The sequence below is a fragment of the Zea mays genome, chromosome 8, assembly GCF_902167145.1.
Source record: "Zea mays cultivar B73 chromosome 8, Zm-B73-REFERENCE-NAM-5.0, whole genome shotgun sequence".
NCBI classification, from domain to species: domain Eukaryota; kingdom Viridiplantae; phylum Streptophyta; class Magnoliopsida; order Poales; family Poaceae; genus Zea; species Zea mays.
In genome coordinates this window covers 148,115,365-148,127,246 of record NC_050103.1, presented here as the reverse complement: position 1 = coordinate 148,127,246, position 11,882 = coordinate 148,115,365, and the positions used below count along the sequence as shown (strand labels likewise).

Below are 11,882 nucleotides of genomic sequence, written 5' to 3'. Positions count from 1 at the left end.
ATTTGTATTCCTCTTAAGGCACATATTTAGGGGGAGCAATCTATATTATATAGAACTATGATTATGCTTAATTGATATATCTCTTGATAATATCTCTTTATGTCTATGACTAATGTGCTTTCAAGTGATTTCTATGCTAAGTCATAGATTGAAAGGGAAATGGAGTATTCGACAAAGACGGCGCTTCCACTCAACTCCATCGGTATTATCTACTCTTTGCCGGTATTCTGCCATCTCTCCAAATTGGCAGACTGTCCGGAATACCGTAGTATTCGACATAAGTTCATTAACAACTATTCTAAGTCGACTGTCCGGAATACCGTAGATTATTCCGGCCAGGAGAAGCTTTTTGAAAAACACCTATGTGCAGGCCGTCCGGACCCTTGCGGCGGACCGTCTGCGGCACTAGGGTGAGCCTCGGGCAGGAACACTGCAAAAACACAAGTTAACACTACGGACTGTCCAAAGAAGAAGCGAGCACCGTCCGAGACCAAGCGTGGACCGTCAGGCCTCAGGCGCGGACCGTCCGGTCGTTGAAAAACCAGAAAAGCCCGAAGGTGACGGGTTTGGTAAAATGCATTTTTAGCGTCCTCGCGGACCGTCCGGGGTGCATGGCCGGACCGTCCGCGACTACTTTATCTAACATCTGACGACACATTAAATGCACTATAGCCATTGATATAGCCGTTACTACTGACCGTTGCGATTTCAGTCGTTGATGTGCAGGGGCGGACCGTCCGGACCAGGGGCACGAACCGTCCGCGGTCGCCAGAAAATGAGCAACGACTAGAAAGTGGTTGGATGCTATAAATACAACCCCAACCACCTCCATTCGCTAGATCAAAGCACTCCACTCATACACATTCAATACAAGAGCTAGCAATCCATTCCAAGACACATTCAAAGCTTCCAATCTCTCCAAGTTCCACAATTGAGACAAGTGATCATTAGTGATTAGTGACTTGAGAGAGTGTGATTCGTGTTTCATTTGTTGCTCTTGTTGCTTGGTTTTGCTTAATCGTTCTTTCTCCATCTCTCTCTAAAACTCTCTAAGTGTTTTGTAAAGCTTGCAAGAGACATCTAATTGTATGGTGATCCTTGCGGGGTCTTAGTGACCCGTGAGATTAAGAAAAAGCACTCAACTGGTCTGAACAACTGATTGAGAGAGGGAAATGATTGAAATAGACCCAGCCTTTGTGGCCTCCTCAACGGGGACTAGGTTCTTTGGAACCGAACCCCGATAAACAAATCGTCGTGTTCATTTGTGTTGATCTACACTCGATTTGTTTCTCCTCCCTTCCTCTCTCTAAAGTTCCCTTGCTCATATTGATTTGAGTTGGCTTCCAAAGTTATCCACATTGATTGAGCAACTCTTAGCAAGGAGAATTATCTTCCGCACTCCGAATTATTTCTAACACTAACCCTGGGCATAGTGCGTGTTTAAAGTTCATAAATTTTAGGTTTCGTCTATTCACCCCTCTAGACGACTTTCATTAATACCTCGATAAAATAACGACACATGCTTTATCTTATTAGCTTCGTTATAATTATAGACTAGTGGATAGATCTAGAACATAGGTTGTAAAACTTTTTTTATGATACAGATAACAATATTTAGATAAAACCTTAGTTACATATATAAATACTTGGTTATCTACATAGATTTTGTTTAACTAAAAAATAGAGGTCATATATCAGTGTAAAAATAGATCACCTAATTTACCCTATGATATACGTCACCGTTCCTTTTTGATCCAATTATTGAGTGTTCGTGACATCCATTCAAACATTTAGACCTTGTTTGTTTCGGATTATAATATCTCTACATTATATAATCTAACGTAAATAATCCAACAGTAAACAAACACCTAGATTATAGGTTCATATTATATAATCTAAAGCCCAGATTATGATAATCTCATAATCTCCTCAAGAGTAGCTTATTTGAGATTATTTTTGGCAAAAGACCCACTACACATGGTTATGTAAATAAAAATTACAATATATACCATCCTTCATTCCTCACCTCAAATAAACAAATAAGGGTACGGTTGTCTTTATGAATAATCTACATTTGTATAATCTAAACTACTAAACAACTACATGTAGATTATAATCTAGATTATAATCCAGATTATATATAATCTATAAGCTGAAACAAATAAGCCCTTAATCATATAACTTCACGTGTTTTCTCAATCCATAAGGCTGCCTGCAACGCTGCCCCTCGGCAACCCCCTCCCCTTACATGGCGCCTGCAGGGGGGCACTCTACGGCCGCAGCGCTGCCCCCTACAGCGCCCCCTAGCGCGCGGTCCCCTTCTCTCTCCCCCTCAATCTAGGGGATCACTGTTCATCCCCTACAACACTGTGCTGTGGGGCCACGAGTAATTGTTAGTAGATAAAAAATTGGTAGTAGATATAGAAAATGATATTTTATAGTTGTAGTGGGGTATAGGGGGAGTATTTAGGGGGAACCGCTGCGGGAGATGAAAATATAGGGGGTGAAATCTTGATGATGTGACCCAAAAAAGTGATATAGGCGAAAAAATTTAAGGGTAATGCTTGCGGATAGCCTGAGTTCCATATGTTAGAGCATTCTACTCCTAGGTTTTTCACATTTCAGTGTTTCTAGAATCAGGTATTCCAAATAGGCTCTAACTGTTTGGAACATAGGATCTTTTCGTCTCCCTGTATTTTTTCAGTAAAATTAAACTGAATTCTGTAAATTTTCTAGAATTACCTAAACTTATTAGTTCCAAACAAGCCATAACATTCATGACACGAACTCGTCGGTCAGAGCTCTTTAGGGATTTCGGCTTCGGTTCACCCTAAGAGAGAGCTAGGGCCACAAATTCTATTGACGGGACGTTTGGATCCCTTCATTTTAAAGGAATTGGAATTCACTCAATAAAGTAACTTATTTAGTTTGGAATTTGGCATTCCACCACTTTCCAAAGTTTAGATATAAGCTTATCTCAAATTCATAGGGTGGAGGTCAGGAAATGATTTTATGCATGAGTAGAATTTGTTTCTATTCTGTAACTTACATGACACTCTTTGTTCCACTTCTCTGGAGTAAAAATATAGCACATAAATATATAGGACATCTTCCTAATAATAGTATACAAATATATTTTATATAAAAGCGAATTAGCTTAATTGATATATGTCTAAATTACTATTATTAGAATAGAATTCAATTCCACTTATCCAAACGGGGGATTCGGATCTAGTTAATGGACTAGGCTATTAGTTTAGAATTTAATATTTCATAACTTTTGAAGTTCAGATATAAACATATCTTAAATTCATATCCATGGTATAAGAGATAAAAATTGATTCTACAACTCATCCTACTATATTTCTACTCTACAACATACTCTTCAGCTCACTCCCATACAACAGAAATACAGTCCTTATATGACCAACGATACTATACAAATATCACTCTGTACTAAATTAAAATTCGATTTACATTTTTAATAAGACGGAGAAAGTATATTCTATGTATAATCTTACTAATTTATAACTTAAACTGTGATTATTAGAATATATTATAATTTCATGGATCCAAATGGGGCCTACAGATTCCTCTGTGCAGTCCGCTGAGCTTAGTAGCTTACAGCAGATCGAAACGCAAGTTTTCTTTTCCGCAATAGGGAAGATCAAAAATGAAGTAATATCAGCCAAAATCGAAAATGAAGTATAATATTGACCTGGGTGCTCAGGGAGTCAGGGTCCAGCGTGCACGAAACAGTGCTGGGCATCCAAACAACAGGCTAACCAATTGGGGGCGCCGAAGCAAACAAAATCAGCATGGCAGGACTATAAACGAACATAATAGACAACCAATGATGAGACCATACTTCGAGAGGCGCAGCATCATGGTAGCAAATCTGGGATAATTAAAACACGAATGATGAAGTCAACTCTTATTGGTTGACGGGGGAGAACCATCAACCATCTTATCGTGGCAAAATTCTACAACAATGCATGTGATGTTGTCGGTGCTCCCACGCCTGAAGGCGATCTCCGTAAGCTTCCGGGCTGCAGCCTCAGGGCTATCCTCGTCCTTCACAAATGCAACAGCATGCTGGAACAACCATACGCACCAGTCAGCAAAAACTAGGAAAGAAACAGGGAGTGAAGCTTCTGCTGGCTTCTAGTTTTACTATATGTGCACATGAAAAAAATGTCTCGAGAAAAACATCACTCAGTGTCTACACGACTAGAGAAACTACGTGAATATTTCTTTTCTGAAATACAAACACATGAGCGTATATTAGGAAAAATGCATGTCTTTCCATGAGCAACAACTAATATATAATCAAATCTTATGTGCAAGCGTGTAAGCAAGTCTTTTAGTCCGTTAGATCATGATCTAACTATAGACATGATCGTGGTTTGTTATGGGGTTTTCTATAAATCTACACGAGCTGGTGGTGAAAGGGTTTAAGTGTTAAATGTGATAGATGGTTGGATCATAATCTAACGAACCAGGAACCTCGCTTGCACATATAACCTGATTGCATATTAGTGGTTGCCCTTTTCATGAGCATTCGATGGTTGAATAAGCAATAACCAGTGGAAGTGCTACTATCAATTTGTCCCTAGATCACTAAATCTTTTCCATGTGAGCTTACTAATCAGTTTCAAGAAATCTTTCTAGCTAGCAAAATCCAATATGATTGTTATCGGTTGCTGATAACTTGAGTCTTCATTTTTTTAGAATAATTTTGCAAACGAACATACTTCCAATCCAAGCTAAAAATAAATTGGATGTGTTCAAACTAAAGTACCTACACATTAAAACTTGACATAACTTAGCAAGTTTTCATGTTTATTTGGTGCTTAACCAAAGTACTTTCAACAGCAGCACCTAAACAATTATTATTGAAATATAATGCATATGCAGAAGTCACATTTCATTGTCAATATTTATGTGCCTGCTGCATATGAAACTACTTATATATTTTTTCAAAGAAAGCATAACAGGGATATTACTCAAAAAGAAAATAATGCAGATACATGTACCAAATTTGGTATATGGCACTAACCTCATTTGGCACCACATCCCAGAGCCCATCACTGGCCAAAATAAGAAACTCCGTATCACCATCTATTTCTAGATCCTAACAACAAGTATCCAAATAAGTAAACGGCCTCCATTTCTGATCAAGTGCATTAATGTCAACAAATATCACATTACAGGGGTTCTACTGAATTTCCCCCTATGCAATGGATGAAATACAAAGTTTATGCGCATCAAGGAAAACCTGAATCTCAGGGTCTGCAACAACGAACTGCTTCAACAAACGATTGCCAAATGCCCTAGACATTGCAAGTATACCACCTACTCTCCATGTTCCTGCAAAGTATATTTACCAATATCATCTAAAACATCACTGGACGAACGTCATGTAATGTAGATGTAAATGAATTTCAACCAAGTAGACATGAATTTCAACCAAGTAGACATAAACCATAATAACTTTGGCAGAAAGATAAACCCACATTGAACCAAGTACCCAACCAGCCCGGTGATTGTTATGATCAATTCAACTTACCAGACCAAACAACAACTCCTCCAGCATCCTCAATCCGTTTCTGCTCATCACTTCTGTTTGGTTTATGGTCATCAGAGAGTGCAATAGCTGCAAATAAGGGTGACAAAATTGCTTTAACAACAAGCCAACACATCCTAAGATGCATTAAATAAATAGAACATATATGTTAATCAAAACAACATAAAATTTAGAGAGTTTCTTTGAGCAAATATACAGCTTCATATTCCCTCCGTTCCAAATTATAAAATGTTTTGACTTTTCTATATGCATAGTTTTTTCTGTGCACTTAGATATATGCTATGTCTAGATGCATAATAAAAACAATATATTCAAGTATTTTAAAGTATAGTATCAAAACATAACTTATCTAGCTTTTCGGACACCAGCCCACCATACAATACAATTATGGCAACAAAGCCTGTTGGAGCTTTACTATCAAGACCCCCTATCCCAAAGCATAGAAAAGGTTTTATGCCAGCAGATTTTGTGCCACAAAGAAGCTGTAGGGTGGCCAAGCTGCCACCGATTACAAATCACAATGTTGAGGGATCAATCTGCCAGCAACTCAAATTCACTGAGGGCATTGATGGAGTTTCTACATCCTCACTGGAACGGTATGTTCAATTGTTCCATCAACCCCTGAATCGCGAGCATGTAAAGGCGTTGGCAGCTCTCTTTGGGTTGACTGTTTCCCCTGAGGAAGAGATGTGTTCGATCAGCAACCACCTCCTTGCTTAATTGGGTGGTTGTAGCTGGTCGCATTTCTCTCTGTGTTATGGCTTCTGCTAGCTGCTTTTTAATTTGAAATGTCCGTGGGCTTAATGATAGATGTCGTCGTGATGTTGTCCACCAAGTGGTTCAGGCCTGTCAGCCATCAGTTGTCTGTTTGCAAGAGACCAAACTTGCTCATATTACTTCTGTGGATGTCGTAGCTATTCTGGGACAACACTTCAGTTCCTTTGTCTTTCTCCCTGCCCAAGAAACTAGGGGTGGAGTGTTGGTGGCCTGGCAAGAGAATTGTTTTCGTGCTATTAGCCATCGTGTACTTCGACATTCAGTTTCAGTTGAGTTCCAGGCTGAAGGGGAACAAGCCTGGTCGTTCTCTGGGATCTATGGGCCTCATCGGGACACTGAGAAACCTGGTTTTCTTCACGAACTAAGGGAGGTCAGAAGCCTCTGCAATGGGCCCTGGATGTTAGCAGGAGATTTCAATATGATATATAAACCTGAGGACAAGAACAACAACAATGTTAACTGGGCTTTGATGGGTAGATTCAGTCGATTCGTTAATGATTTGGAACTCAAGGAGATACCACTGCTGGGTAGAAAATATACATGGTCTAATGGGAGGGAGTCCCCCACTATGATTAAACTGGACAGGGTTCTGTGCACAAGTGATTGGGAAGGTATGTACCCAGATTGCCTTCTCCAAAGCCATGCCTCTCAAATGTCGGATCATTGCCCATTGTTGTTAGGACTGAAAGATGGTATTAAGGGGAAAAGGAGGTTTCATTTTGAAAGTTTCTGGTTTAGACTTCCTGGGTTTGCTGAAATTGTTGCTAGCTCCTGGGTAGAACCAGTAAGGAATGTCGGCCCACTAGAGCGTATTTCATTTAAACTGAAAAGACTTGCCCGAGCTTTGCAGTCTTAGAGTGCAAAAAATATTGGCCATGTCAAGTCTCATCTGGCTCTTGCTAGAGAGATTCTCCAGAGATTGGAAATGACACAGGATTTGAGACAATTGTCTCCTCTTGAGATATGGTTAAGAAGGGAGTTGAAAAGCTTTGCCCATGTCTTTCTTCCTTTGAGAGAACAAATGCTGGATTAAGATCCCATGTGAGGTACTTAAAGGATGGGGATGCAAACACCTCTTTCTTTCACAAGCAGGCTGCTTTCTGAAGAAGGAATAATACAATTACAAAACTGATTGTTGATGATCGAGTGGTCACTGATCAGGATGGAAAACATGAGACTGTCTGCAATGGTCTCCTCTAAATTTTTTCCACTATAGCGCACTATGCAGCCACCTCACCCAGATTCCATTCCCTATTTTTCTCCTTCCTGCATGGTTCCCCCTAAATTCTCCCCCTATATCCCACTACAACCATAAAATATCATTTTCCAACTATATTCATCATTTATTACCTTTTTTCTTAACCAACAAACACCTGCATTGCACGGATAGCAAGGAAGGGGGCTGCACAGTTCTCCCCCATATCTGGCGGACTACTGCCCACATCGCTTGTACTGTTGCGCGTAGAGGATCAAATAGCGTGCGTCGTTGGCGAAGGGTATTGAAGAGAGTAAAGAAAGAGGTTAAGAAGGGAATAAATTCCTTGATCATTCTAGTCTCCTGGTGCCTCTGGAAGCAAAGGAACTCTAGTGTCTTCAATGGTGCATCTCCCTCCATCAGCTCGATCATGGGGATACTCAAGGATGAGCAAAGCCTGTGGTGTATGGCGGGCGCTAAAAAGTTGCAAGGTCTAGGTCTGGGTGGTTCAACCTAGCTGCTGGGTTTTGGCTTTGGTCGGGTCATGTGTTGTGCTGTGTTGTAGTCTTGTTCTAGTGTCTTAGGCCTACCTCTCTTACTTGGTCGTTGGTCCCCGTATGGGAGGTGTAAGGGTTGTATGGGGACCTTATTTCTCTCTCTATTTCAATGAATCGCAGCTCTCCTGCGCTTTCAAAAAAAACTTGACATAGATTAGTTGCTCCTTTTTTCAGCAAATGAACAGGAATAAAAGGAGGATAGATTATTCTTTTCTGAAGGAAAAGAATAAGCACAAACTTGTTCCATACTTGAATTCGTTGTCATAATATTTTTGTGTGGGACGAACTTAAAATATCTCCCACAAGTTAAAGGTTCTGTAAAAAAATCACCCTAAAATCCACAAAACTAACAATGAAATACTAGAAAGCCATATGTGCCGCCAAATCCATCTTAACCCCAGTTTAGCTCTTCACAAACTAACCTATGCGCATGTGCATCATGTCGTGCTTAGATGAACCATATGCACCGGAAGGTCTGCAGAGTGCAGACATGTTAATTTCCCTTCAACAATGAGATTGGAGTTTTCAATGCTGTTCACCTATCTAGCCAGCATGTAGCGGGGTGGGGAGCGAATGTGTGGTTTCACAGTTTCATTTCTTCATTTGGGTCGGCTTATGTCTTGTAAACACCCCCCCCCCCTTCTTCTTGTCAGGGCACATAGGAGTACAGGACCCTGTTGTCACGCCGGTTAGTTTGGAGTCACGAGGTGGTTGAGAACCCCAGTACCATGTGGGGATGTTTTTGACATTTTCCAAATGCTCAGGTTAATCTGGATTCTATAGTACACTTCATCTGTGTCATAATACAGGTCAGTGATAAAATATGCAGTCAAATGTCTTTTTCACTGTTTGGACATCCCTCTTATAGGACATATTTTTACAATGAAATCAGGGCAGGAATCATAATGATGTGTAAGGGTAACTGATCAAAACATATGCTCGTAATTGATTGATTAGACCATCTCCAGCAGCTTACCCATACCCATATTCAAACTACACTCTACAAACAATACAATCTACAGTGTAAAATGTGTTTTTGTGACCATATGGGTGAACTACTGTACATTGCACCAATATGGTCACAAAAAACATTGTTTTGCGTCGTTTTATATTATAGATTGCAATGTTTATAGAGTGTAGTTTGAATATGGGTATGAGTATAGGTAAGTTGCTGGAAATGGTCTTAGCGTGTAAGGTATCAAGTGATACTTAGCAGTTAGTACAATGTTATAATTTTTTTATGGCTAGTGTCACAGACATGCAAGTTTATTGTACAATATCAACTGACTAGTGAAGTGACAGAATTTTAGAAAAATATAACCTTTGCCTGCCTTTGATAGTACAGCCCTTGAATCACCAACATTGGCCACATACAGATGGTTGCCAATCAAAACTGCTGTTGATGCAGTCGACCCAACCCCAACATGAATATTGCCTTCAGTATCCAAGAAATCTGCGTCAGTTTTTTTATAGGACTGACCTGCAAATTTACCATTTGTAAGATTTATCAATTCACTACTAAATGAACTGCACTATTTTTAAGTGTCTTGGAGAAAACATCGTACTCATTGCAGACTTAGTATCACCAATGAATGCTGGATGTTTTAGGAGGTTTTCAAACAAGTGTTGTTTCAAATACCCAGCAGCATGGGTACCTCCATGACCTGTAATGGCAAATGGTGTTAGGTTAATTAAACTGAACAAATAAGATGTTCGAAAAGTGAAAGCCTCACCATCAAATACTCCAAAAAAATTTATTTGCTTATCATCAACTCTAGAAGATTTTATGTCATAGAAGTCTTCCATGTTTACCCTTCTGCCTCTAATGCTTGAGTATCCACAATTTAAACTTCCATCCTCACTGCAAGCACAGATGTTCACAAGGACAGCAACTAAAAGAGTTACTGACAAATAAATAGGTTTGCTGCTGGCATGCATTCTCAGGTAAAAACTATTTGTAGGGTCTCTGAATGGATGAGAAGAGCATCTAGTAATCTACGGATGCTTATGGGTAAGGCCTCACCACGCATACTTGCAATCACTCATAGTCTTATGTTGATGCAACTGTTATGTATGACGATGGCGACCTATATAAATTAACAAGGTAACATGCAAACCAATTGTCTGCTGAATACAGTAAATGATTTCAGAACAGGTTGCCATTATCCTTTTTTGGTACATACAGGCTAGTTACAAAGATAAGTATGCCAATAATTAATGTTATACAAATCAACAGGAAGCTCTTATCAATCTAATTAATAAGGTGCTCATATGATCATCATATATGCTATAAGTTAGTTGAAACTTGAAACACTTGAACTTGGTTAATAAACAGCACACACTACAAGTTATATAGCTAAACTAGCCAGTTGCCCGTGCTTTGCTACGTTTTTATATATCATATAAATAGCTATTGAGATATTTATTCAAATATAATTATTGTTTATTTCTAAACACTGAGATATGTTTGGTCTAGTGGTTAGCCCCAAATTTCTATAGCAGGGGCGTGGGTTCGAGTGCTCACTCTGCACTATTTTTGATATAATTATTGTTTATTTTCTAAACATTAAGATACGTGTGGTCTGGTGTTAGCTGCGCGGGCAGAATCAGGTGCTGAGCAGGGGTGCGGGCGCTGGAGTCCACAGGGTTGTAGCTGAGAGAGCGCTGGGCGCATGGGACGGGCCCAGAGTGTCAGCGCGGAGTGTGAAGCCGTAGTAGCAGCATGTGGTCACATTAGGTTCTTAATAGATTATAGTATAGATGTAGATAAAACGAGGAAACTCGAATAAGTAAGTTTCAACAGTACCTAGGCGTCTCATAGGAAAATGCCTCAACTGTAACTGAATGGAGCCTGAAATTTGCAAACTAAAAACAGCATAGCGCACATGATCTATGACGCGTTACCTCTTCCACCCGCCGCATACATCGGCCACCACCTCGTTCTCCCTCTCGCTCTCCTTTTGGGCCGCCGCAAGCGCTGCCACGAGGGTCGCCTCCCCCGCTTCCCTCACCCTGGCATTCGCCCTCTGGACAGCTGCAAGGAATCGGCAGGGCTTCAGCAGGTGCCGCACGCCGAGCCCCTTGCGGCTCCTTGGCCTCGGAGGCCGCGCCGCCCTCGCCCTAGCCACAGCCGCCGGAGCTGGGGCTGCAGACGCCGCGCTGGGGTCCTCCTGCTCCTTCACGCCGCGATTGCACGCCATATAGCTCGCCGTCTTCCACGCTTGTAACAAGAACCTAGGAGCGGCGGCGGCAGCACGTGGAAACAAAAATTCCAAAAACGGAAACCGACTGGCTCGGGCAATGCGGGTCAACCTGGATCCTATAGGGGGATTGAGGGACGCCGTAAAGAATTGGAAGGGATTGGAAAGGATGGAAATCCTTTCTATTCGCTGCAGATTTCCGTGGGGGGCAGAGCGCGCTAGGCGGCCGGTGAGCGCGCGTGTGGGTGAACTGGACTTTGGGTGGCGTTGGGGACTCGTTGCCTCGTTGGGTTGGGGACGGGGAGGTGATCCAAGGGAGGCGGAGGGAGGCGGAGTGCGATGGAGAGGAATCTGGTTTGGTTTGCAATTGCAACGGACAGTTGACTTCGATGACCAGTGGGACCATGTAACCGAGGCTCAGCTGTCAGTGATGCGGGTGTCCTATACTCCTATGGGACTTCTAGTTCTAGCCTTCTAGGGCGTGATTGGCCTTCGATGTCCTCGAGCCGAGCTGGAGGCTGGAACCGGACCGAGAATGCACTAGCCACTGTTAATAGTTAGCTTAA

At 41.2% G+C, this 11,882-nt stretch overlaps 1 protein-coding gene across 1 annotated transcript; it reads right to left on the bottom strand.

Moving 5' to 3' along the window:
• Nucleotides 1–3,763: 3,763 nt before the first annotated feature.
• LOC100193736 (uncharacterized) lies at nucleotides 3,764–11,608 on the bottom strand. The gene is made up of 8 exons (NM_001138824.1): nucleotides 11,021–11,608; nucleotides 9,850–9,977; nucleotides 9,682–9,780; nucleotides 9,438–9,596; nucleotides 5,570–5,656; nucleotides 5,279–5,370; nucleotides 5,060–5,134; nucleotides 3,764–4,095 (listed from the first exon to the last, which is right to left on the bottom strand). Exons 1-8 carry the CDS (start codon nucleotides 11,314–11,316, stop codon nucleotides 3,928–3,930), a joined length of 1,104 nt encoding a protein of 367 aa, NP_001132296.1. The 5' UTR covers nucleotides 11,317–11,608; the 3' UTR covers nucleotides 3,764–3,927.
• Nucleotides 11,609–11,882: the final 274 nt, after the last annotated feature.